The 22,238-nt window shown below is 40.5% G+C and overlaps 2 protein-coding genes across 2 annotated transcripts; both read right to left on the bottom strand.

Annotated features, from left to right (window-relative positions):
* Positions 1–956: 956 nt before the first annotated feature.
* On the bottom strand, positions 957–7,633 carry LOC145448346 (luciferin 4-monooxygenase-like). The gene is made up of 6 exons (XM_080326730.1): positions 6,920–7,633; positions 5,645–5,813; positions 3,999–4,234; positions 2,668–2,823; positions 1,373–1,535; positions 957–1,318 (listed from the first exon to the last, which is right to left on the bottom strand). Exons 1-6 carry the CDS (start codon positions 7,034–7,036, stop codon positions 1,203–1,205), a joined length of 957 nt encoding a protein of 318 aa, XP_080182856.1. The 5' UTR covers positions 7,037–7,633; the 3' UTR covers positions 957–1,202.
* A 66-nt stretch (positions 7,634–7,699) lies between these two features.
* LOC145448409 (long-chain-fatty-acid--CoA ligase-like) lies at positions 7,700–8,754 on the bottom strand. Its single transcript, XM_080326789.1, has 3 exons — positions 8,509–8,754; positions 8,097–8,307; positions 7,700–8,032 (listed from the first exon to the last, which is right to left on the bottom strand). The coding sequence occupies exons 1-3, from the start codon at positions 8,605–8,607 to the stop codon at positions 7,917–7,919; spliced, it is 426 nt and encodes a 141-aa protein (XP_080182915.1). The 5' UTR covers positions 8,608–8,754; the 3' UTR covers positions 7,700–7,916.
* Positions 8,755–22,238: the final 13,484 nt, after the last annotated feature.

Here is a 22,238-nt window from a genome sequence, read left to right as displayed (position 1 = left end):
AGGTTGGAAACCCCTGATTTAAAGCACCATGGATTCTGGGTGATCAACAAAATATTGGACATGACCTAAGATCTTTATTTGCCCTATATTTTCAAACATATCCTCTCCGTCAGCTCGGACAGCAAATTTGATCACGTGAGTAGAGAGAGCATAAATTCTTTAATGGGGTCAGAAGGGATGCGTTGATCGAAAAGGAGCACATCTGAGCTGTTCACAAGAAAGCAGGTACTACCGCCGCCCGCCACCTTTAAGCATCTAGTATCACGCTGTTTCTTCTCGTGCGAACAATACGAACTTAATTTCTCAGGCGAAGCCTCGCGTTTCAAATTGGTCTCAGAAAGGAAATAGCAGTAGTCAAACTGGTTTGCAACAAATATTCATCACAGTATTTTTGTTTGTGTATTTTATTGTCTTTCTACACTGCGCTGATGAATAGTTCATTTTTTGCACCAATAATGATCCATTTTATAGCAGTGTATTAGATGCGTAGTTAGACGTTTAACGTGGGCGGATTCTTTTGGGCTCCCAAAGGGTTGTAGGTTCGAGTAAGCCGTAAGGGTTCACAGGTTAACAACCTCGGTAGTCACTGAATATACATGACTAATTATTGTTATTGGGTTTATTGTGAGCTGTATTTGTATCATTCATTGATTTTAATTAGCGGTTACTGTATATACCATTTAAAAAATTAAATAACGTTTCGTCGGTCTATAAAGGCTGGTAACCCATGCTTTTGATAATATTAACAGTTTTCTAGATGGTTAAGTAGCAGGGATTTCTTGACATCGATGATAGCGCACGGTAATCTTTGTTGGAAGTCGCTTAAGATAAAAACTGGCACTGATTGTATTAAGTCTGGATTGCATCTTGCTCGTGAATTCAGTTCACAAACATTGGTCGGGAAATTGATTTACATGTAAGTCTCTCACTACTCCGCTATCAACCTTTCACACGTTAATCGATGACTTTATTATTCCCAGTGAATAGAGCTTTGCTTTATCTGAAGATGATTATACATATATACAAGTTGAAATACAGGGCACGTTGTAGGTATCACGCTCGTGTGAGTTTCGAGGTTTGGTGAGCGTGTAATTACAAATGAATCACGAAACCCATAGACGATATTATGCTGCTAATGTCTTGTCCATGCAATGTAAATCTGCATCGTGATCTTTACTGGGTTGAGATGTGCAGGATGTTGATCAAATCGTGATCGATGTCCTCAATTGACGGCGCTGTATTTTCCCAGTCGCCGACTTTGGTATGGAACTCACAAACACAACTCCTCCTCTCAATTGTTTGAACTCAGCCAGATTGCCTTTAATAAATACAGGTGTTGAAATGCTGCAATAAGGTAACCTCAAAGCCTTACTATTGACTATATCGTGCACTTCCTGAACAGTAAGAGTCGCATCAGCGGGTACGACGAATGCCTTGGCCAGCTCTCCACACTTTGCATCGGGTATTCCAACAACACCTACATCGGCGACTTTTGGGTGCTGAATAATTACCGACTCCAGCTCGGGCGGAGATATCTGTCGGGAATGGATGCGAGAGGAAGATGTACATCAAGACACGAATTTAAGAAATTATGTCTTATAGTTCTTTAATCGTATCAGAAGAGCATTTTTGCATCAATTTGCGAAATAGCTGCAGGGGTTCTTTTCCAATATCGCATAGCTTGCGCAATACAGCTACCAAGTCACTTTGTGATGTCTGAGACAGTTAAACAAAACAGCCTTTTTCAGATAATAAAGAAATTTGAATGCATAGCATTTTACCATGATCGGTGGTCCCAGATTAGGAACAATTGGTGCATTTTTTGAAATTTTGGCATGATACTGCGAAAGAGTAAATAAAGCGTTTGGTTTTGTAAGTGACAACATCACTTGTAAAATTGATGCAAATACAACCAAACGCTGCCCCACACTTGACAAAATCAGAAATGTTCCTAGTAAGTAGCTCGGCAGCCTGGATCGAACAAATCTTCAAGAAATAGTGCAAGCATAGTCTCCGTATTAGTTGCTGACTCATACACAAGAGCTACACTTCTATTGTTTTTATCTACATTTTAATTATACAGGATGGGATATATATATCATGCTTGAATGATTCATAGATTTTAGAACATCCGCGGCTTGTCTATGTTATAAAACATATGAAGAAAGAAGGATATTTCGAAATAAAAATTCAATTGTACAGAGAATATTTCGAGTTTAATGGTTACATGAAAGTCATTAAACCATTACGGTGGCATATAATTTACGAGATAAATTAGTAGTAGCGTTGGAGTCAGAGTTTGTAATGCTAAAGTGGTCGGAGTCGGAGCCGTAGTCGGAGACGGTGCGTTCAACGATTTGAGAGTCGGAGTTCGATTTCGGTATATTGGGAATATGTGTAGTTGAAGCTGGGCTGGAGTCGGTGTTACAATTTACCGACTCCGCCGCCCTGGTTCACACACAGAGCGTGAACGTGAATCTCACGTGTACACCAACCCTATTATTTATGCTTTGTAAGCACTATAAGTGGATTGTACGGACGTTTATCTGAATTAAGATGAAATGAGAAGGACGGATGTAATAAAATTTGAAAAGCAAAGTATAATTCAAACCATTCTAGAGCAGATTTATGTTACCAATCATGCTTTGAATACAAGGTCTTTTTCACCTGCGCTTCATTGTGTTTTATGAGTTCCTTCAATCGATCCGTAATGCGTAAATTGCCATCTTTGTCAATCGATCCAATATCGCCTGTCATCAACCACCCGTCGCCGTCGAATAAGCCTTCTGTTGCTCGCGTGTTATTTAAATACCCTTTTGTGGCCTAACATGCGGAGCAGAGTTAACTGAGTATTATGTGCAAGTTACCAAATACATGATGCAGTATTGGAAATTAACAATTCTTATCATTTCAGGTAATATGTATGCGTTATTATCATCAATTGCTCCATGTTCAGTTGGAGCATGAGGGTAAATAATTAGATGTAGGGGAGATGTGGTACCGATGAATCCAAAATTGCAAAATGATCTCTGACCTCCAAATCTCAAGCCGATAACAGCAGATATTATGCTGGCTCAACACTTTGATACAAGCTTTACCGACCGCGAATATATACATGAATATCATATACATATACAAAAAAATATTTAGGAACGTACAAAATTTGCTGATTGAACTTACCATCGGTCCCCACCCGGTGGGCCCAAAGGCACACTACCTGTAGACTTATGAGACAGGGGCTCAAACACTCAAATGATCCAACTTTGCTTGTCGTGTAATACAATGTAAGCTACATCAGGCCAAAAAAGAATGTTTGATCGCAAGCCAAAATCAAAAATACAATAGATAGTAACTCAAATGTTGCCATTAAAACATGTTTCGATTTAGGCTCAAACTTGCAAATTTTAGGGTATATACATAGAGCCCGTAAGCCGACATTTGTCTTTCAAATACCTCGTTATAGCGATAAATCACCTCAGGTAACTATTACAGACAGCGTCTCTGTATGTAGGCGTCATTCTGTTGTTGCATGATTAGTTAGTCCAACTATTTACTAGATTTGTCTATGGTATCATCGGAATCGACTTTATAATTTTGGTAATTGAATTGAAAAAAGTCCACTCAAGGACGGTATTGAAAAAATACGTGCCGTTATATAGCCTGATACAAGCCCTAGACTTCACATTAAAAATGATTGCTGGTTTGTTCGTGTTAACGTTTACAGATAAAAATGTATGCGTCGATCTAAATTCATTCTACACTTCCAAAACAAACAAAAAAACATCTATCACAGACCCCATAACTCGCGCAGGTCGAAGTTATTTGCATGTGAGGAAATATTCTGCCAACACGCAAATCTAGACTAATTCATGGCTTAGGATCATGGGTTTATCATAGAGATTTTTTCGAGTATTTTCGGTCCCAGTGTTTCATCGGTCCCACATGTCGCCTATACTGAAAATTCATTAACGTTCTACAGAGCATAATCTTTGTATTACTTGGGGGGTGCGAACAAAAATCTCTCCGGTGGACCCATACTTGCATTCCTTTCTCGTCTCCAAGTCGATGATCTGAGTATTATTGCAAATAGTCCGACTGCCTATTATAAAATATGATTTCGATAGAAACAATACTTTCACTTCGACTCCAGGTTCTATTTTCCCTGCGGCTCCGATCGCATCGGCTTCTGTAATTGGTCCCACTGATATGAATCCGGCTTCGCACATCGCATACCCTGGAAAGGACATAAGACAACGGATTGGAATTTGGATTTGTGAAAAACGGGATTTCGATTTTAACTGCTGGGACATGATGAGAGCCCCATCAATTTACAATTCACATGATATTTACAGATCAGTTTTAGGTCATTGCCAGAATTAGAGTTTCGATTCGTGCCTGATACCATAGTGTCCTATATGGTGTCTGGCGAAACGAGAGAGTAGCTCAGGACGGAACAATGCTGTCTGGCGAAACGAGAGTGTAGCTCAAGAGAAAAAGAGCTAGACACCATTGATAGGTCCCAATGCCAATCTCCATAACAATGAAAAATTCTAGGCTGATTGTGGGAGTTCCAGGGACACGAGCGGAATAAAATTTATATTTTCGTAATCAGTGCAGAGTCAGCTTTCGATTGATACCCGTTTTACCAAATTTAATGCTCGTCAAGCCGGTCAAAAGTGACCGTCAAATTGCCTGTAGCCAAATGGAAATTGTGACGTGATACAATTTCACTGAGGCGTGAGATTTGCCTGTGTCGACACCATATAGGACACTATGGTGATACTATTGTCAAGAATTGGATTTAGAGCTTGAATCTATAACAGGATTTGGCTCACAAAATAGAGGAGCGACTCATTCCTTGCTCGAAAGCACTTGCCCACGTGTTGTTGTTTTGGTATTCCTGGTTTTTCGACAACTATGGTTGGTTTTCAATAGGCTTATATTGTTTATGATTCCTGATCTGCAGATTTATAACACTTATGTCGTATGATCAGGGTTCTCAACGTCGCGTACGCGGGCGCGAGCACCCAATATTTAAACTGAAACTATACAACAACATTGTCTTTATAATATCTCCTATTTACCGCATGTTTCAAGGGACAATGGCGACAACTAGACCGGATGCCAATATGAGGCCATGATTAGGACTGGGCGGAAGTGATGAGATTTTTCAAGTTACCAGCTTCCAGAATTTCGCATTGGGTGCTAAACGCTATTTCTAGACCTCAAGACCTACGGTCGAAAGCTCAGAGAAGGGGTTCGGATGTGGTTGGTAATTTTAGCTTGGCCTCGATTTCCATTTGTAAGTCTATTGGTAAAAATCGCCACGTCCACGCACTTTTATTTTTGAATATTGGCATCAATTGTACTTCTCGATCATCAAGTACATGGACATACAAATTACACTGTGACCATTTCCGTTATATATGCCAAATTCACTATATATAAAATATGTATATATAACATTCAACTATAAACAGTACAGTTCTACTTGAGTTTCTGCTATTCTTCTTTTTGAATGTTTTGGGTTATACGCGACAATGTAATATTTCATTTAAACTAGGAGATGACTTACAAATGGATTATTTAAGGTTGTCTAGCCCAATGGTTGTAAAAGAACTGGCAACTGCGAACGCTGTATTACCGATTAAAAATGTGACACGGTATTTCTTTATCATTCGTGCTACTGCTGAAGGCGGGACCGGCGCTCCAGCGCAAATAATCGTCTTCAAAGACGAAAGATCGTATTTGTCCGCACCACTTGCATTGATCATTTCAATCACCGTCGGAGGGTAACAAGTCGCTACATTTACCTGAAACATCAATATCTCGTCACTGTGCCTTAAATTGGCCCATGTGTTGTTGGAAAGCCGGTTTTATACCATAAGTGCGATTCGTTTTGGCTGTGGTAATGCATATTTGGATTTTTTGCTATGCTGCATAAATTCGCGATCTGCGCAATAACATAAAGCAAAAGGAATAGCTGAAAGTCAATGTGCAAGGTTCCTCTGTAGGCCTTTAACGATATCGAAGACTTTTGGGATCGATTGTTCAATCTCAACTTGAATTTTTATTGGATGTTTGTTGTAGCTGGTCCTCGACAGATAGTGGTGAAAACGAATCGTTTTCATGTGCTTCTTGGTATATATACCAAGAGGTGTAGGTTAGGGTTGTTCAGATTTGAAAAATTGTCAGGAAGCTTCCTTTGCCTAATTACAAATGATAGTTTAGTATATAAAAACACTTTTATAAGCGATTTTGGTCATTTCCATCCTGATTTTCCTTGCCCTCAAAGCCCCGAAGATCCACGGTGCAATTCTCCTTATTACTGGATCTGTAGTGCTGACCATGTCACCGGTTTATAGCTTTTGTTACGTTATCAGTTAAAAACGGCCGCATAGAGATGGGATATTGCAATAAGATATATATGTTTTCAAAATGGTACATAAAAGCAGTCCAATAACGGCTACATGCATCTCCGTTTTGCTCTGCACAACCTGCCTATCGTGGTCATGGGAAGCATGTATTGGTTGCACGGTTGACGTCGACTTGTTTTTGATCGCACATTGAAAAAGCGCTGTTTGGTTACAAGTCGTGAACAAATGAAGATATTTCCTGCGAGTTTTCAGTCAGAAGATATTATTTGAAGGTATGTAATGTCAGTATTACTTTTCTGAACTTTAAATCATCTGTAAATCTGAACAACCCTAATGCAGGTATGTGCTATCAAGTAAACATGCGGCGCGTTAGTTGCACCATGCGTCGAAGTATATATATAGCTGCGTAGGGACCAAATATTACGAACGTGAATCATGATTGTTGCAGGTTTATTACCAATGAAATTTCAGCGATAAACTTGGTATTTTCCTTTCAACCTATCAATTACGTTTAAACACAAATCACGCAATTCCAAGCTTACTTTGTATTTCTCTATGCTTCCTAAAATTGAATGTAGCGAAAATCGCTGCTCCATGACGATTTTCCGCCCAATCAGAATATTCGCCAACAGGCTCTGGAATCCGCTTGCGTGATACATGCCCCGATCTGAATCCGAATAAAATACTCTATAATTTATGTTAATTCACGAAATCATTTTGGGCCCCTTCGAGCTCGCCCCCCCCAATTGGGGGGTTTGGCGTGCGGCAGTTTACGGTCCTGTTCCCCACTACCCAACACTTTTGTCATCACAGAGCAGTTATTTGCTGGTTTGACTACACAAGACACACCAGTACGCAAGACAATCAACTATAACTGCAACGTAAAACGTACTGTGAACGGATACCAGTAACGCTCAAAATTTCGCGAAATCGTTTTTTCACGTCAAACTAATCGTGCTGGATGCGTTTGTGACGCCATCATTGGCCTTCCAGAGTTCAAAATGAGGTTTTGTTAACAACGTGCAATATAATGTTCGATACATACATTCCAGAGCAGCTAACTGGTAACGGTAATTGCGTGTGTGTCTCCGTGAATATGAAGACTGTCCTGTGGTTAATTTTGAACAAATGGGTCTATTCCCCACCAGAGACCATTGAATTCCCCACCATTCGGGAATTCCCCACCGTTTGGGAACCACTGATCTAGAATCATCGTTCTAGAGCTGACATCGCCATACCTCTTCGTTAAAAACATTTGGCGATTCGGAACCTTTACCGACAAGTACGCTCCATCCTTCTTAAATAATTCGCATGTATACTTGGCGTGAGATCTGAGGTCACAGATACAGAAGCGTAACGATCATTGCATAAATATTATGAAAAATTGGAATCTGATAGTATGACAGAATTGAAATGAACGAAGACTTTTTAGACATATAACTTGTTAAATTCCGTGTATATTTTGACAACTTCCGATATGCACCTTTTGTTTGTAAATTCACATTGTCGTTACTCTATATTACATGGACAACGATAAAATCAATCTACCTCGAGGAACGGGAGTTTCTCCTTTAACGCTTCCATCCTACTGAGCTCGTCCTCGTCCACAAAAATCACCCTTGCTTGGGTGATGCCAAGCTCATGAAGTATTTCATCTTTAAAGTGGTAGATATATAAATCCCACAAAATCTACTCAATGTAGGTATTCGTGTGCATTACATTGTTGAAGGATAACTGGACAAGGAGCCAGAACTGCGCCGGATCCCATTATTCCAAGCATCAGATAGGCGACTTCAAGGCTATTTGATGCAAGCATTGATATATAATCCCCTTTTTTTATACCGACTCCTTGTAAGTAAGCCGCACATTTTCTAGAATTATCCAACAATTCCTTGTATGTCATCGTTCTTCCCCCACGAGATGCATCAATCTATTACCGAAAAGCAATTGACTAAACTTGATCATATTCATAACCGCAGCATCGGATTAACCGTGTTGCAAAAACGTGTAAAAGGAAACTATTTTTAAATTTCTTGGAGATATACAGTACTTTACCATGGTTTTCGGGGCATTCCCGACCAAATTGAATATGTATCAATATGTAGAAGCCACAGAGATTTTGACCACTTACTATTGCTATCTGAGATCCAATGCTTAGCAGTTTCTCCCAGAATAATTCATGTACAGATATATCAGGCATCTGTTGTATGTCTCCGCCGAAGAACGTCATAGCTTGATTGGCTGATGGCCTTCGTTACCACTGCAATATCAAAATTTTACCTGAAGCGTAGTTGCGTCTGACGAAAATGCAAAAGATTCTTGTATATGCGGCCGCTCGGCACGAATATCCACACAATAAAGCAGAGGCTACTAAGCATAACCTGAGGAAATTTTGTAATTTATTAAAGAAATTAGCCGTTAGGGTTTCAAAGCCGTCAACGGTAGTAGGGCGCACAAATTTGGTAGTTTTGTTATGTCAGAACTGTGAAGTATGAAACTAGTTTTCCCACGTTCGAGTATACGAGAATATCTTGATACTCGAAATAAAATCCCCTCGATCTCTTGGGTATATCAGCACAGGAAGAGGTGTATTTGACTCTATATTTTCACCCATCGCAACGGGCGTGGAAGAAAGATTTTGTACCACAGAGTGCCGTTTAGCCTGATTCGTATACCTAATTCGCACCTTACGCCATGGTGGAAATCGTGGAAATAATGCACAATTTTCGTTAATATTGCGAGAACCTACGTTTTCGAGTACCGTATTTACACGCTTCTTAATATTTTACGAATGAAAATTATGGTTGCGACAGTTTCTTGTGACTACCGAAGCCTTGAAACCTCGATACGAGGATGCATATAAGTTGAAGTTTACCAACGTTCATTGCAATATCGCCCTCTCTCTCCCAACCCTAATATCCCCCTCCTTTAACCCTAATCTTGGGATACCCTAACCACAAACCACCTCTAACCTTATGAACCCCCACGTCCAACCCTATTTGTGGGATACCCTAACTCCAACTTTGACCCTATCCCTAATATCTCCCTCCCCCAACTTTAATACCCCCTCCTCCAACCCTAATCTTGGGATACCCTAAACCATCTCTAACCCTAACATTCCTAATATACCCCTCCCCAACCCTAATATCTCCTCTCCTCCAACCCTAATCCTCGGATACCCTAACCCCAACTCTGACCCTAACCCACCTCTAACCCTAACATTCCCCAACCCTAATATTCCCCCTCCAACCCTAATTGTGGGATACCCTAATACCCACTTTGATCCTAACCCACCTGTAACCCTAATATCCCCCTCATCCAACCCTAATCTTGGGATACTCTAACCCCAACATTGACCCAACTCACCTCTAACCCCAACATTCCTAATATTCCCCTTCCCCAACCCTAATATCTCCCCTTCTGCAACCCTAATCGGGGGATACCCTAACCCCAACTTTGACCCTAACCCACTCTAACCCTAATATTCCCCCTTCTCCAGCCCTAATCTTGGGATACCCTAACCCCAACATTGACCCAAACCCACGTCTAACCCTAACATTCCCCAACCCTAATATCCCCCTCCAACCCTAATCCGGGGATACCCAAACACCCACTTTCACCCCAACCCACCGTTAACTCTAATATAACCCTTCCTCCAACCCTAATATCCCTCCACCCAAACCTAATATCTCCCACCCCAACCCTAATATCCCTCTACCCAACCCTGATATCCCTTCTTCCAACCCTAATATCTCCACCTCAACCCTAACACCCCTCTACCCTACCCTAATATTCCCCACCCCAACCATAATCCCAATGCTAAAAAATATATTTTGACGTTTAGAAATTTTGATGTGGTCATGAGAAACATTTATTGGTCATCATGGTTAACATGGTTCGATGTCTTCCTACTATCGAAGAAGTGCCAAATTTATTCACGGTAACGCTCGCCAAGTCCTGTTAAACGCCAGTAACTTGATTTTGGGTGTTCGGTGTCCTTTGCAAAAATACGACTCTGCTGTTTGCTCAATCCTCTATCATAGTACAAAGTGTCGCTTAATTGCATTGTCGGATTGAAATACCTGTCTCATCATAATTTCTACAGATATTACCGCACAATTAAGTTAAGACAGTAGCCAACACCCCGATCGGGTGGATTAGGATACAATAAGCATATCAAATCAAGATATATAGGTAGATACCGCACGCCTGCTATATTTTTACATCAGTCAGCGATGCTGTCTATCAATGATTAATTGTTATAGCGGGTCAAGATGACAGCAGAGAGTAACTAAATATTCACAAATACATGGATAAATATATCGAGCAAACTTTTCTAATGAAACAATTGACAAAAAGGGCAAGATGCATGCTCGTTTAGTGCGTAAGTTCTTTTCATGCTGCCAGCGCCACGCAGAGAGTGGACCGAAGTTTAAATGGAAAATAATTTCAACCAAAGATGGTATAATGACGTGCAAAATTGTAATAAATGAAAAAAATTTATAATATAGAACATATCAAGGTTCGTTTGCGAACGCAAATTTCCGGCTTTTCAAGGTTCACACACCGGAACAGGAGAAAATACATTTCTGTTGTGTAAAAGTACACCTTTTAGGCTTGACAAACTGCTTTTTTGACAAACAAAAATCTCGCATTAGGTCATGCTAATATTGATGGAATAACTGAGAACCCCGTGCGGGTTCTTGGTAGTCGATTATCTATTTATGCGCAGTACAAAAGTAGAAAAAGGTATCATTTATTCCCTACCAAGTGAAAAATTCAGGGGTAACTGGAGTAATTTTGGACTTTTTTTGGGGACATCAGTATCTTCAAAACTAGAGCCAATCTGCCAAAACTAATGTGATATATGTAACCTTGAAAACCCCAGAAACGACTCCTAAATGTTCTGGTAACATTTTATATCATTTTGTTGTCCAGTTTATTGATTTTTACGGGCCAAGCTCACTGCTGGGAGTCACTAAATATTAAAATGGGAAAGCTGAATATTTTGAATGAACATTTCTAAGAAATCAAATAAAATTATTGTAAAATTATTGATTAAGGCAGAGTGCATGCTCTATTAGTGCTGAATATATTTTCTCGCCGCCAGCACCACGCAGAGTGGTCAGAAGTTGAATGGATAATTTCAGCCAAAGATTTTCTAATGACGTCTAAAATTTCATTGCATAAAAGGTTCGCAGTGCAGAACCTACCAGAAAGGTGCGTTTGTGAATGCGAACCTCCAAATGTCAGAGGTTCACGCATACAAAACGCGAACGTGAACCACACGTTCACACCGTCGCTACTTTCTAATCCAGGGGTGGGCAAACTACGGCCCGCGGGCCGCATGCGGCCCTCCACACCGTTCTGTGCGGCCCGAGAGAGTCTAAAGAAACTTATTAAAAATATTGATAAAATGCGTACTAGAAATCGAATTGATGCAGAGACTTGATTAAACTTTTTCTCAGTATATTTCACCATGGTAATTCTAAGGCATTGATTCTCAAACTGGGGGCGCACCCCCTTGGGGGCGTGAAATCATATGAAGGGGGTGCGCGAAGCTGAGCTCAAGCGCGATTTACATCCCATTAACTTATCCGCAGTGGTAACCTTGCATGCCATAAAACTATCCGTCAGGTTTGCTAGCATCCTGGTTGCGTTTTGTGATATGACGATAAGGTGGGCACGAAATCTTTTACCATCATAAGGATGGGGGGGGGGGCGGGCGTGTCTTAAAAACCACTGCTCTAGGTAGATACTTTCTATAATATTGTTATGAATAATTTCTGGACCGACAGCCCGATCTCAAGGCTCACGCAGATTGAAAGGTTTCAACTGTTAAACATCACAGAAATCCTAAACGAGATTGACATAATTCGCATCACGAGTGTGATTTCAGATTGGCCACTCCGTTTTTAATTATTTCTGTGCGTGTCTTAGTTACATTCATTCTCTGTATGCGTAGAATTAGGGTATTTATATTTTATCTACACATAGTAGAAGCCTGTTTGAAGCTAACATGGTTATGATGCTGTCAGCATTGTGTGTCCTGGAACTGGAACCAAAACTGGAATTAGTAAATCTATGAACAGATCGCTGCTCACATATTTAAATTTCAATCCTGTTCTAAGAATCGGGACAACGGACTTTCATCACTATAGTTTTGACAAATTGGTGATTGAGGTCAACCAGCCTACGAAATATCGCCACTGTTTAAGACGCGTGTACGATATCATCAAAGCAGTGTTAAGACTGTTTTAAATAAGCATATTTGTTATCTCCATGACCTCACTATATAATCGAATACCAATGCTGCGTTTTGGTTTACAATCCCAATTTTATATAGTGCGGCCCGCGAATGGATTCCGATGTTGAATGCGGCCCGCGAGCTCAAAAGTTTGCCCACCCCTGTTGTAATCGCTTAATATCATCTTCTTCCTAATCGCTGCATATCATCTATTTCCTAATCGCTGCATATCATCTATTTCCTAATCGTTGCATATCATCTATTTCCTAATCGTTGCATGTCATCTATTTCCTAATCGCTGGATTGATCAATCCACAGATTAGCCGTGAATCCAAATTTATTCACTTGACTTTTTGGCCTTTTCATTCACCTTTCATGGACTCCTTGGATAGTCGTCTTCGGGCCGCCGAATGATTCACGGACCCTAATTTAACAATTCTGCTTCACACACTTGTTTGGTCACTTCATACAAACTTCTTTCTATTCTTGTTGACTTTTTTTTATCAAAATCTTTCATAAAGCTATTTGCAAAAAGCCTTGTTTTTGACATTTTCAAAATTTTATTTCTTGCAGTTTTGGCATTTGGGTCCCGAAATGCCAAAAATAACAATGTTTGCTAATAGGTCAATATCCGCCTTGACTGATTCCCGTCGTCGAACATCCATTATAATGGTCGAGATAATATGGATTTAAATAGTTTTGTCTTATCTCGTGTTTTATTCGCGATTTACACAATTTGGCGAATATTTTGATGATAGTTTGAGGAATTATCTAACGAATATTACCATCAGTGATGAAAAGATGCTGGCTCAATCCAATATAACCTGGCAAGAATAATACTTTCTTTACCGATCAGCTTCAAGCTTCGAATACCAGTGTTTGGTATAAACGTTTCACATTTTATATATGCTTACAGTGGTGTTTAATCACGACCATCCACCTCAATGTCTCCATTGCAACCTTTAAATCACGCGTGCTTTGCATGTAAACGATTTCCTGCAGGGAAGGAATGCAGTTTATTTGGTCCCTGCTTGCAAGATGGATATGCAAATGATCCGCAGGTTTATCGAATAAGTGTAACGATTCGTCTGCTCAAACTATGCCGGTTCGCTCAGCACCTAGAGGGGTAGTCGCGGATCCCAGTTTTACGATCAAGACCATGTTCGGACCCCGCCGGTGATTAAAATCATGAAACGAAAAACTTCCTCAACGTCACGTCATAGTAATGACCGCTGACGAACCATGTTCCTTATAATTGTGAATTTTCAGCTCACACATTATTATAAATGTGGTTATAGTTGTAATTTTCGTTATAGAAAAATATAGGCTATTATTGAATATGTGTTTGAGATAAAATGGATATAGCAGTGTTATAAACGTACTTCGCGAAGGATTCTTCTTCACCATGACGCTGTGCACTTTTTGTAGTCGAGTAGGCGAATGTACTCATGACCCAGTAAACTTAGAAGAGCCACGTTTTGACAAAAAACAATAAAAATAAAACTGTACACAGTTGATCTTAGAGTCCAGATACATAGCGAGCCGAGCTGTAAATCAGCAGTAAAGACCGCAAAACTGGCGCGTGGAAGTATTCAAAGACCGATTGATCGAAGCTCATCAAATATTGAAACGAAGACTGTATGGATTCCCTGCCATTGAGCACAAGACACGAGCTTGACCGATATCTGTTTCCGTAAAACTATTGGTACCGGTCATCTAACGTCGATATGTTCGGCCCATAATCACTCCTACAACTGTTCCAGTTGAGAGAATCTTCACTACTGTTGTACTAGATTTACTAACTTAATGCTAGTTTCTTTTCAAATTTATGCCATTAATTAGAAGTTTCAGCAGTGACTGCCTGTGACAAGGTTGGGGGTGAGGCAAAAGCCTAGAATTTCGCGATTTTTTGTCATGAATTATGGCAATTATTGTTTTGATCTGAAAAATGGACGATTTTGCACTAAAAAAAATTTTTGACATTAAAAAGCTAAATTTTGACAAAGTAGCATGAATTTTCAAAATAAACTTATAATTTATGTAAATTCAAGAAATAATTTTGGGCCTCCTTCAAACTCGCCATCTCCAATGATGGGTTTGGGTGCGGCAGTTACGGTCCTGTCTGGAGATGGTGCGAACCCCTGGAAGGTTCTGGCTCGTATGAATACGAACTTTAGTAACATGTATCGTCATGAACACAACTTGAATATGAACAATCTCTGATGCAGCGTCACGTCGCGACGCTAATTTTAAAGAGGATCTTTCTTTAAGCAATCTAAATATACAACTGCACTGTCAGCGAAAAGAGTGTGTATTTCCAGCCATGTCTCACCCCTGATATACGGATGCACATATGCACCCATGGCAGACGAAACCAGATATTACATATAACCAGAGGTGGTCAGTAACGAAGTTCTTCTACTTTTCGAAGTACTTGAAGTAGAATTCGCCTACTGGCACTACATATTAATTAAGTAGTTATTATTTTAGACTAATTCTACTTCTACTTGACAGTTTTCAGTTTTTTTAGGAAAATGTAGGAGTAAAATACCTACTTACTTACTTACTTGTGAGCTGCCCCTCCTTTCTACTAGAGTAGAAATTCCGGAGTTACTTCTACTTCTACTTGAGTAGCGACGGTGACTACTTTGACCACCTCGGTATATAACAGATATAACATATACCAATACCATCAGATTGTCATTGTGCCGTTCGAAAATATGATTGTGTCATGCACAATGACTTCTTCCAAAAGCTTCATAGTGAACGCTTGAGCCATAGTATATCCTCTGACTGCATTTAGGAGTGTACAAATGCACGAACACAACTCTGTGCACATCGTAAGATTGCTTGCTATTCGATTCCTGGACTCGCTTTTCGAAAACCAAGAATCCGGATTGATTGTTTGAGTTGTCACACTTTAACTCAGTGGTTCCCAACGTGGGCGATATCGCCCCCCAGGGGGCGAATTGGCGGTCTAGGGGGGCGAAAATAACGAAGGGGGCGATAGGGGGGCGATGGCACGTTAAAAAGGCTATATTGGAGTCAGAACCATAACTGCCGCACCCCAAACCCCCAATTGGGGGCCGAACTCGAAGGGGGCCCAAAATTATTTCGTGCGTTTACATAAATTATAGAGTATTTTTTAGAAATTCATGCAACTTTTTTGAAAAGTTTTCGCGCTGTGCGCGATTTAATATTGTCGTAAATGTTAATTTCTGGGTACCCTTCCCCCAACAAAAAATACGCATGATTTACGGAAATGGAGACTTCGGCGTCGGCCATTACTGCGCCACGACGCACCAATACATATGCAGTTATAGGCCTTGTAACATGCAACTCCGAGAAGTGTGCCAGAACGATCAGCAGCAAGAAGACCTTGGACGAAAAGAAATGCCCTTGTGCTGATCGAAAAACTTGATAAACATACATATATGTTTAATTTTCCTTAGGCGCCTCAATGGCTGGCGTCGAATGTTCCTATCCTGGCGATCTGAACCCGACAAGACAAATGTTACCCGACAAGACAAATTATATGCCACTTAAAAATACCCATTTGAAACAATACGCGTCTTTTAGTTTGGTACGTTTTGGCGATATCCATATCTTTTGATATAGCAGATATAGGAGGTCACGAAATAGCATCATGTAACGAAGTCAATATAACAAAGGGTCCGCCCGAAGATGTTTAATCATCATTTAGGGGTCCTACCTTTTCCAACACACCACACGCAGCTCTGATTACATGAGCAGAGAGAGGATAAAAAATGACAGCAATATACATGCAATTCCCGACCATATTGACCGATTCAATGATGAATTATATAAATAATTTTACGCGTTTCGTGCGATTAGGTAAAGTACAATGACTCACCAAACAGCACATGAAATAGGGTATAGCTGATATGTAACGACTGATTGAGGGGGGCTGGGATCTGGTTTATCACTCTATCCGGGCCCAAGACCAACGATTTTTGAAAGGGGGGGGGGGGGGGGCAGACGAAGTGCTGTTACGGTCCTGAGGGAAGTCAAGTCGGAGAAATGACCTTTTTTAGTCAACTCACGAACATTTAGATGTAGAGGTGTAATTTCGAGGTCGAACCGAAAAGTTGACCATTTGTTATTAGTCAACTCGCCGGTGATCCCAGATTGTATGCCCATTTTTTGGTTCCCTATATTTGGGGGGCTATGATCGGTGTGGAGCTTCAAAAGAGGGTGATGAGACGAAAAAGGTTGGGAACCAGTGCTTTAACTCGTCTTTCCTAAATGAGTTGTATTAGAAACGACATTTTGCCTTCCTGTCCAATTCCCTGCCTAAAAATATCGATGAAAATCAATGATCCAAATTCGCTTGGTATCATGCGTTACATGAGTCCTACCTCTAGGCATGGTGTGAACGTTCGCGTTCGGTGTGTGAACCTCAGAAATTTGGAGGTTCACGTTCACAAACGAACCTTGGTACAGTGTAATTCTTGTAAATTTACAAGAAAAAATACGATATACTTCAAGACACGCTTACAGGCTTAACCTTGTAAACGCAGTACCAGCTTACAGGCTAAATCTTGTAATCTCAGTACAGGCTTAAGCTTGTAGCTCCATCTCTTTCCTTCTTCTCATTACACCTAATCTAGGGTTGCCATACGTCCGGAATTTCCCCGACATGTCCGGAATTTCACTGTTTAAACTTGCGTCCGGGAGGAATTTCTAAAATATGCCTAAATGTCCGGAATTTTGAAGGCTTGACGTAAGCTCATAATTGTTTCGTAAATCAACACAATAACATTATTTTCGGGTATATTTATGCTACGTGATATTATTCTTCGCGCCGCGCGCGATTTACTATAAAATTTCTTGATTTTAATATGGTGACTATACAACCCTCGCAAAAACTGCAATATAATATATATATTATAATATAAATAAAAGCAACCTTCATTACTGAAATAAGCCTAATTGTAATTGCAATTAGAGGAAAACGATATATTCCTAGAGATGGTTAAGGCCGTTTAATGCTTTATTCAAAGATAGTGGTTCCAAACGTGGGGGTGGGTTTGCCTTTATTCTGGGTTTCGCGAAGATGTTGAACGTAATCAGCTTCCAAAATAGCCCGCGAGTAAGTCTGGGCAAAGGTGCTGACTTCTTTCAGTAATCAGCTCGTCAAATCTTGATCTGGGCCACGTAACATTTTCAAATTGGAGATGGAGTCGCGACCATAAAAGGTTGGAAAACACTGGAAGTGGAGTGTTTATAACAGACCTGGGCAAAGTGCGGCACGCAAAGCCATTCTGTGCGACCCGCGAAAGGTTACTTGGAATCCAAAACATAAAACTTGCTTTTTGAATGACTTAACCTTAAACCATAGGCTGTATCAACTGAACAGGAAATTCGTTTACTTTGAAGCCTGTTCAATAATATGCCACGATTACGCTGCCTACGTCCCTGGCATGCGTAATCCGGATTCAAAATAAAGACAATGTAGCAACGTATGAGTAACAATTAAATTCACAAGAAATCTCTCTATCCATACCGGTTAGGGCAAACCTTTGTTGCCATTGTCACATTACGCATTATACGGTACGTGTTTCAAATTGTTACGTGAGACGTTTCCAAATCTCTAATTTGTAAAACAAGTCAATCAGTGCTCGCGATTACTATATGACTCATCATATCAATCACCCGTAAAGGATGAATGGGCATGTCAAAAAGATAAAGCCGAAAGCTGAAATATAAAGAGGGTTTAGAGAACACTAAACATTTGTATACTGGAGTTAGGGGTGAACCCGTCCTTTTAGTTTTTGCCGAGTATGTCGCCGAGATTAGGGATTTTAATTATGACAAAAACACGAAACACTCGGTAAAAGGAGGTCGAATTTCAGAAAAACTGCAAACTTCGCTTAACACCAAGGCTATTTGAACTGCACTCTGCTCGGAATGCAGCGACCAAGGCAAGCTTTGTACCATGCCATATACATTTCAGTGAAGCGGTTCTAGAACTGGGGGTATGGAAAGCATCTGAAGGGAGGCGCGTAGCCGCAGTTACACCCAGCTCTATTGCTCTTTGCATTGTCCGACTATGATACAACATAATTCTCTCATCAGCAACCATCACCTTCCATGCCGTCAAACTATCCGTTGGGATTGCAAGCATTCTGTTTTTTTAATATGTTGTGATATCATGATAGAGGGGGTTCGGCACGAAATTTTTCACTATCATAAAGGGGGCGTGCCTAAAAAAGTTTGAGAACTACTGTTCTAGTGCCTTAATAGAAGAACATGGATAGGGGTTTAAAGAGAGTTAAAATGTATCATGTTTACCATTGTTTTGAATCATGACTGCAAATAGATATTTTTAAATTTTATACTTAGATATTTTTTAATCGCCACATTCTCATTATCCAACATCAACACATTCACTGACCAGCATTTATTACCAATGTAATTTAGAAATAAAATTAAACTACGCTGGAGAATATAGCTAAAAAATGTCACTCGGCCTGCCAACGTATTTTCGACTTCTCATTTGGCCCGCGGAGGAAAATAATTGCCCACCCCTGGTTTATAAAGCTCCGTGGTGCGCACCGGCATAAGGCTGATAAAAATCTTATCGGTGTCACATGAACATGACGTAACGATGTACAATCACACTCCCTGTATTTTCGAAGTCATCCTCCTCCTCCATCAGCTCTACCTCTAACTCTGATCATGTGGGCGGAGAGAGGAATAAACTATATAATAATATATGATTTTAATAATATATTCATATTAGAAATATATTAAAACCCGAAGCTTTTCGAGCCAACACTCTTCAGGGGTAATCGTCGGCATAAAGAGAATTTTAAAAACTTGCATATAACCACATTGCATACAGTCAATTGTGACGTCATAGAGACAAAACAACATCAAGTGCAGATAAACCGCGAGCGCAGCTATAGTGGCCGATTTTTAGCTGAAGCAAACGTTCCTTCTGCAGGCATAAGCGTGGTTGATGGATCTTAATGAATGTCGATTCCAGCGCGGACAACTGGAAATGTGTGCGGCCTCCACCCAAAATTGAGAATCTGTCGTCACTATAGTTATTGGCGCAAGTAGCATGCTCAGCTAAATGCCTGCCAATGGCAGAGTTCATTGCCACGGCCTGATTGTGTTCCAACACCCTTAGGACAGTTTCAGTTTCAGCGGCCTGTTCCTGGGAATTTAATGTACGTAGTCTAATAACGCGCGGTACATGTTGTTTGACACGTTCCTGCAAGCGCCGAGTTGTTCTGCCTACGTACCGACAATCACAGTGGCACTTAAATTCGTAAACTATATTGCTTTGCTGAGAAGTGGGAAGAACATCTTTGCGCGTTGCAGGAAGTAGTTGTTTGGTGGTGAATACAAAATTCGTTTTGACGTTGTCGTAACAACGATCTACGGCGGAGACCAACTGTTTCTCAAAACGAGAAGAGATGGGACCCAACCACGGTAAATGTATGTATACATTATTCTCAGGGCGTTCGTTCGTGTTTTGGGAATTGCTGGCATTGAAATTGTTGAGTTTTCTGTCCATAGAGCGCTTGATGATATGTTCCGGGTAACCGTTATCAATTAAAATTTTTCGGATATATTCGAGTTCCGAGTTTAATTTTACATCCGAACAGATCATCAATGCTCTATGTACTAATGTTCCAATTAAATTCAGTTTACGGTGGTTTGGGCTGAACCAATTCCAACGCAGATATTGTACGGTATATGTTGGTTTCCGGTACACCGAAGTAACGATGTTAATACCCCGTTTCCATACAAGAACGTCCAAGAACGGTAACGAGCTGTCGCACTCTTCTTCAAATTGAATAGTATATTCATATTAAAATGAACCCGAATATTTTCGGCTGACACTCGTCAGGGGTAATCGTCAGCAACTAGTACAGAATTCGAAAGAACAGCGTATATCAACAATCGTAACACAAAATATGACGTCACCAGCACGAAATGTCGAATACGAGAGCGTTCAATGTACTATTTTTAGATGATACACGAACTCTTTTTGTTGACACAGCCTTGGCTGGTGTATTTTGATAAAAGTTGACTCCAAGGCGCACAAATGAAAGTGTGAGCGACCCTTTCTGAGTATGCGAAATCTGTCGTCTCGATAATTTTTCGCACAGGCGGGATTATCCAACAAGTGTTTGCCAATTGCAGAATTTATGGCCTTTGATTGGTCCGCATCAATCTTGAGCGGGTGAGTTAAGGGTGAGCTTTTCATCGAGCGTGTTCTAATGAATCTAGGGACATGCTGATTTATGCGTTCCTGCAAGCGCTTTGACGTTCTTCCCACGTAGCCACAATCACAGTGGCACTTAAATTCGTGGGCTACGTGGGAAGAACGTCAAAGCGCTTGCAGGAACGCATAAATCAGCATGTCCCTAGATTCATTAGAACACGCTCGATGAAAAGCTCACCCTTAACTCACCCGCTCAAGATTGATGCGGACCAATCAAAGGCCATAAATTCTGCAATTGGCAAACACTTGTTGGATAATCCCGCCTGTGCGAAAAATTATCGAGACGACAGATTTCGCATACTCGGAAAGGGTCGCTCACACTTTCATTTGTGCGCCTTGGAGTCGACTTTTATCAAAATACACCAGCCAAGGCTGTGTCAACAAAAAGAGTTCGTGTATCATCTAAAAATAGTACATTGAACGCTCTCGTATTCGACATGTCGTGCTGGTGACGTCATATTTTGTGTTACGATTGTTGATATATGCTGTTCTTTCGAATTCTGTACTAGTTGCTGACGATTACCCCTGACGAGTGTCAGCCGAAAATATTCGGGCTCATTTTAATATGAATATACTATTCAATTGTATATTGAAGTTCTGTACCTCAAAGAAGCTGTTCTTCTTCAAATGTGAATTTCAGTGAAGGATGTAGCGCATTCAAGTTAGCCAGAAAATCGTCAAACTCTGCCTCGTTATGACAGGTGACGAAGGTGTCGTCCACATATCGACGATACATAAAATGATTTTTGATTGTATCAGCTGCGAATAATTTGTTCTCATGGAATCCCACAAATATATTTGCTAAAATTGGGCCGAGAGGAGATCCCATGGCTAAGCCATCGGTTTGTCTGTACATAGTATCATTAAAACTAAATTCAACAGAGCAAGTGGCCATATTCAAAAGTTCAACCAAAACTTTACGCGAGAAAGGGGGTGGTGGAAAATCACTATCGTGTAGCGCGCAAGCACAGATATCAATTGTCTCTTTCAACGGTACGTTCGTGAAAAGACTAACGATATAACAATACCCGAGGAACATGTTCGAATGCGGCAGGTTGGCGGTTTTCACCTCGCGCGCAAACGTAAATGAATCGGTGGCACAGTGCGAGCCATACAATGAACGCACTGGTTCTAAAATATCAATCAGCCACTTCGCGAGCTTGTGCTGAGCCGATCCAATCATGGAAAGAATTGGCCGAACGGGCACGTTGGGTTTGTGCGTTTTCGGAAGTCCATACATTCGTACGATTACGATTCATACGATTCATACGATTACCTCTGAAGAGTGTTGGCTCGAAAAGCTTCGGGTTTTAATATATTTCTAATATGAATTTATTATTAAAATGTGTAT

Source organism: Botryllus schlosseri, chromosome 10 (genome assembly GCF_051294905.1).
Source record: "Botryllus schlosseri isolate E-star chromosome 10, Bs_hap1, whole genome shotgun sequence".
Classification (NCBI taxonomy): Eukaryota; Metazoa; Chordata; class Ascidiacea; order Stolidobranchia; family Styelidae; genus Botryllus; species Botryllus schlosseri.
The sequence above is the reverse complement of the archived record's forward strand: the minus strand, read 5'-3'. Positions and strand labels throughout refer to the sequence as shown.